General features: G+C 38.0%; 1 protein-coding gene across 5 annotated transcripts in view; it reads left to right on the plus strand.

The window, feature by feature from the left end:
- PDZRN4 (PDZ domain containing ring finger 4) overlaps positions 1 to 5,122 on the plus strand; it is a 940,417-nt gene extending 935,295 nt beyond the window's left edge. For 2 of the 5 annotated variants that reach the window (XM_029616544.1, XM_029616545.1), the window contains exon 8: positions 1,945 to 5,122. In XM_029616544.1, coding sequence (XP_029472404.1) covers positions 1,945 to 3,459 — 1,515 coding nt within the window. In that variant the 3' untranslated portion in view covers positions 3,460 to 5,122. The remainder of the gene's footprint in view (positions 1 to 1,944) is intronic. The other 3 variants (XM_029616542.1, XM_029616543.1, XM_029616541.1) reach the window with 3 other exon arrangements.
- Positions 5,123 to 6,000: the final 878 nt, after the last annotated feature.

Here is a 6,000-nt window from a genome sequence, read left to right on the forward strand (position 1 = left end):
CCCCTCCTGCTACTACCTCTAAAGTTTATTGAATATGGCCATCATATCATTGGAAACACTTGTATCTTTTCTTTGATCTTGCCATTCAGCCAGCCAAATCTATTCACCTAACCCAGCTTCTAGTGTAGATTTGTCTTTTGGTGGGGGCGCGGTTCCATCTCTCAGTGTGAACTCTCTCTGTGAACACTGGGCAGCCACATCAACGAGCTGCACCCCAATCCCATGACCTTATGCTGCTTTTTAAAATGATGCATATCTAGTTCTGATGGACTCCTGCTTTTTCAGGTAGGATACATTGTGATAAGGCCCTATATTAAGTAGTTTCGAGCATAATTTTCAAACCATTTATACACATAAAACCAAACTATATATGCATAAATGGCTGTACTAGAATAGCCAGGTCTGAGTACATTAAAAAATACAGATGTATCCCTGTTACTCATGTACTTTTATATGAAATAAGCACAGGCATTCTAAGGGGTGGAGACACTTACATGCATATATTTCTATTTTAAAATGTATGCATGAAAGTGTATGCACATAAGTTATGCCCTCTGAAGAAGAGACTGAATTTTATGCATGTGAATAGGTGTATATTCTCGGCCCATTACCTGTGTAAATTGACTTCGAAAATACTCATCTGTGTGTAATATATATATATATATATATATATATATATATATATACATACAGACTTTACCATTATTCGGGTTGTTCGAAATTTAACCTCACTTTTAACAGGTGCTATCAATTGTAAAGTAGGGGGAAGGGTTAAGAGTATGACCATGATGCTTGAAAAGGAAGGGTGTTAGTGTGCTGGAAGTATCTGACATCTTTGCTCAAACCTGACCAGTTGTGGTATATCTGCTATCACCGCTGGCTCGGCTAAGGAGGGAAAGAGGGAGGGAGGGGCTATTTTAGTAGTTAGAAGTCACCGCTGCCCCTATATCATCTCTACTGTTTCTGTCTTAGTTTCTGGCCAATTCTGCAATGCCACCTTAATAATGGTTTATGAACCTTTCCTACAGGAACCTGTCTAAACCTTTTTTTCTTCATTTTAAAGTTCAAGTCGGGTCATTCTAATAAATCTTTCTGCTCTGGAAATTCATTTGTTAGAAAAACTGAGGTAAAAAATGAAGCAAAAATGTAAATATTTCCACAAACAAGCAAACATCAGTTATCAGATCTGACATTGTATTACTAGTTTTTCTCTATATTTTAGGCCCTTTACATATCTAATTGCATTTATACACTATGACACCAACAGGCACACCTTCTCCATCCACCTGACTATAATTTTAAAGATTACTTCATTTCTTCAAAAACTGATGTTTTAATATCATTTGAAAACCATCAAAGTTAATTCCCTGTTAATTCCCTGTTAATTTTGTTATAACATAATAAAGTTCTACCACTGTTTAAGCTTTTCTTCCCTTTTCTGTTGGTCTCATTACATTGTTTCACATCCAGATGTCTGAATCATGCCAGTATATTTTAGGTCTGTGGTTTTCTTTGTCTAAATGGGAGACAATCTGGAGGCCATTGCGTAGACTTTTTCCTGCTCAGTCATGCAGGCACACCTAACTTCACTGGTTTTCTGGGAAGTTACAATGAATATGCATGAGATAGGTCTGCATACATTGTGTCTCCTATATATGTTAACATTGCATGTATATTTATTACAGATATCCTGAAAACTAGACTGGTTAGGTGTGTCTCCAGTACAGCTTTGCAAATCGCTGCTATATCATAGTGTTTGGAAGTATAGAAGCATAGTATGTAAAGTTATAAACATTAAAAATTATAATGTAGTCATGAATCTTCTAGTATTAGACTTTCATCTTCTATATTAAACAAATTTGAACAATAAACATCATAGAGGTAATAACTTTCCTTTCAAGTTATTTTATTTATAGACTAGTTTTCTGTTTCTCCTTTTTTTAGCCACAGAAGCATGAAGAAGAAGATGGTACTACAGATACTGCAACCTCTTCATCTAACAATCATGAGAAGGACAGTGGGGTTGGGCCTACCGATGAGAGTCTGCATCATGATGAGAGTTCAGAACTAGAAAATGCACCTGAGGAGCAAAACAACATTTCCTTTCAGGACAATAGGGAGCTGGGAAAGAGCCAGGACACCCTAGGAAGCATTGAATTGCATTGTAATGAAAGTTTTGTGTCTGGAGAGTATGTTGATTCTGATTTTGTTGGAAACCAGGATGAGGAGTGTGAGAGATTTCGACAGTTGCTGGAGCTTAAGTGCAAAATCAGGAACCATGGAGAATATGATCTTTATTATTCAAGCAGCACCATAGAATGTAACACAGGAGTTGAGCAAGATGGAGTTGAGCATGAGTTACAGTTACTCAATGAAGAACTAAGAAATATTGAGCTTGAGTGCCAGAACATTATGCAGGCCCATAGGCTTCAAAAGGTGAGTGACCAGTACGGAGACATCTGGACACTCCATGATGGGGGATTTAGGAATTATAACACCAGCATAGATATGCAGAGAGGTAAACTGGATGATATTGTAGAGCACCCTGAGAAATCTGACAAGGACAGCTCTAGTGCATATAACACAGCAGAAAGCTGCAGGAGCACCCCATTGACTGTTGAACGCTCCCCTGATAGCTCACTCCAGAGAATGATCAGCATCACTAACAGGAAAAATCTAAGAAGCACAATAGTGGCCAATCAGTTATCAAATGGACAGATCAGTAGAGAGGCCATGCTAAGCAAGACCATTGAGCAAAGTAATAGTGCTGAAAGCACGGGAAATATATCAGAAAACAAAGAACAAGAAAAAGAGAGCACTGAACAAATTCCTTATCTCTCTCCATATCACAGCTCTTCATATAGGTATGGAAATATACCAGCTCATGCAAGACATTATCAAAGCTACATGCAGCTGATCCAACAAAAATCTGCAGTAGAGTATGCTCAAAGTCAGCTTAGCTTAGTGAGCATGTGCAAAGACTCGCCAAAGTCAACAGAGCCCAGAATGGAGTGGAAAGTGAAAATCAGGAGTGATGGGACTCGCTATATCACAAAGAGACCGGTGAGAGATAAACTGTTGAAGGAACGTGCCTTAAAAATAAAGGAGGAGAGGAGTGGAATGACAACAGATGATGATACAATGAGTGAAATGAAGATGGGCCGTTACTGGAGCAAAGAGGAGAGGAAGCAGCATCTGGTGAGGGCTAAAGAGCAGAGAAGACGGCGAGAGTTCATGATGCGCAGCCGGTTGGAATGTCTTAAGGAAAGTCCACAGAGTGGCAGTGAGGGCAAAAAGGAAATTAGTATTATTGAACTCAGTCACAAAAAAATGATGAAAAAGCGCAACAAGAAAATTTTGGACAACTGGATGACAATCCAGGAACTGATGACACATGGTGCCAAGTCTCCTGATGGCACCAAAGTACACAATGCCTTTTTGTCAGTTACTACTGTATGAAGAGAACTGCTTCAGAGTATACTACCAGTTTAGGTAGAGTACTATTGCCTCGTTCAATGTGGCATTTTTATATATTTTGTGAATGTTTATAGTTTAACCTTTTTTGTACACAAGATAAATTTTCATTTTGTTTTTTTTCATATAATGATATCTTCTTTATCTGGCAGCCTTTCTTTAACCTGCAATATATTAATTTGTATAAAAAAATAAATACAAATGTAAAAAGCCAGTTAATTTCTTAACCTTTGTATCTATTGTAAGTTAAGATTTGATTTATTTCTCTAGTTTTCTTTTTTTCTACTTAAGTAACAATATCAATGCCAAAAGAAACCATTTTATATGCTTGCTTATTGGCATAACAACTAGTTAAACCCCTACATCTTATATCACACATGTTACTACATCATAAACTGTTTCTCATCCTGCAGCTAACAATCTTTTCCAGTGGCATATTGTACATTTAACCTGTAAATTGGAATTGTATTTGTCCAAGTAAAGTGTAGGTGGACAATTCTCCTGTGATATCTATGTAGTATCATCAATCATGTAGCTAGATAATATGTAATACAGTACTTGTGAAGATGGAAGAGAAATAAATTATTGCTTATCTTTAAGAAACGTAAGCACAGTTCTTTGGTTTTTAAGTTTCTCTATATGTAAAGTATTTTTACTGCAAGTATAAAGTCCATTCTTAAGCAATGTGTACCAAAAAATGAAAATTCTTTTTTTGCCACTCATAAAAGTCTGCTTCCCCTAACCTCCCAGAAACTGGAGTTTTCACAGCTAACTCCACATAATGCCGTATAGTTGGTTTGCTTTGATGCACCCAACCACACTACCAATTTCCAAAGATGGAATGGAGTAAGGGCGGAATAAATAGTGTGAGACCACTGGGTGGCACAGCTTGATTCCAGAAGAAGACTGCAAATAAGGAAGTGTAATGGAGTTTGGTGCTGCTACTGGCGGATCAGTCAGATGTCTTCACTACCCCAACCCCTTCATGTGCAATATACACACTGATGCCTTTGATCTCAGAATATGCACAATTGCAATTTTTGGATCACCTGCCTGCTTTTTGAAGATAAAGGGGTTTCACAATAAAACTCATGGTAAAAACGTTTTACCATGCACATTCATAAAATGTTTATGTATAAATTAAACAATGTTACAAAATGAATGGTAAAACTTACTTGCAATACCCTGGCCTTGAAAATAATGTGCAAGTTAGCACAAAAATGTTTAACGCCACATTAGCTATGGCCCAAAATCTCTTACATCATCCAGCTCTTTCACTTTGAGCCAGTTAATACAGAATACTTCCTCTGATGTTTCCCTCCCCATCTCCATCATCCCCCTGACAGGCTCCCCTCAGCAAGTCATTGTTCCTGATAGGCATTCCCCCAATAGGTAATCCTCCCAATGGCCAAAGAATCCACCTATCCCTCTGGAAATGTCTTACCATTCGGAATGACCTGGATATTCAGAGGCATGAGGAATGTCAGAGCCTTTCTGCCTGCCCTGATGCCTCTAGTGAATGATGCAGGTAGGTGCACCACTTTTATCATATGATAGTGGTGAAGTATTCCTATTTCTGTCATTCATTAGTGGAAATGATGTAGGCAGGCTGGTCTAATCACGAAGACTTAGCCCCCTCCTAAATAGCAAAACATGTTTCCAGAAGGGTGGGTGGGGTTCTTTGGCCAAGGAAGGTGGGGGGGGGGGGGTGTTCTTGGAATGGGAGTTTACTTCCTACTAGGGTGAATGGCTTGAAGGAGGAGATGCCTTGCTGGGCATACCTATTAGGGCAAAGTTTTGGAGGAGAAGCCTTGATGGAAAGATGACTATTGGAGGAGTTGAGGAGAGGGAAACCATTTTTTTCAATAGAGCTTGATGGAGAGGAGATCACTTATGTTAATGGTCCTAAAGTAAGAGGGTTAGTTACCAAGGGAGATGTTGGGCTGCAGCATGCACAGAAACAATTTAACATCTAGTCTTAGGCAGGTATTAAACCTTTGTTTTTACCAGGCCCACAGCAAATAACAGGTGGAAGACTGCATGCCACACTATATTTTGTGAGCCATGGAAAACCTCTTATTTGCATATGACACTCCCTTCATTTACATTCTTTTACATATTAATGTTCTGGGAGACCATCTTAAATGTACATTAAGACTATATTATGCCATGCTATTTTTAGCATTCACAAAAGGTCCTTACCATGCACATTAATCTTTATTGCAAAAATTATTAATTAGTAAGCTAAAAATAAACTTAAAAATTAAGAGTGTGCACAATAAAGGGATTAGTAGGGAGTAATAGTTCTTATTTTCAGAAGGTAATCTTTCTAATGAATAAAAGTTAGAATTGTTTTTAAACAAAGATATAGAAAAGCAGAAAGGCTCTGATGTACTAAAGTGACTTTTTTCTCCCCATTTTGTGTCTATGAGAAAAATGTTTTGTAAAACTGGCCCTAAAGTATTTAAGACAGGGGCAGTAGAATGAGAGAGGGTTTCTGTTTCAGAGAGGAAGAAAACAATGTAG

This window comes from Rhinatrema bivittatum, chromosome 9 (assembly GCF_901001135.1).
Source record: "Rhinatrema bivittatum chromosome 9, aRhiBiv1.1, whole genome shotgun sequence".
In the NCBI taxonomy this organism is placed as follows: domain Eukaryota; kingdom Metazoa; phylum Chordata; class Amphibia; order Gymnophiona; family Rhinatrematidae; genus Rhinatrema; species Rhinatrema bivittatum.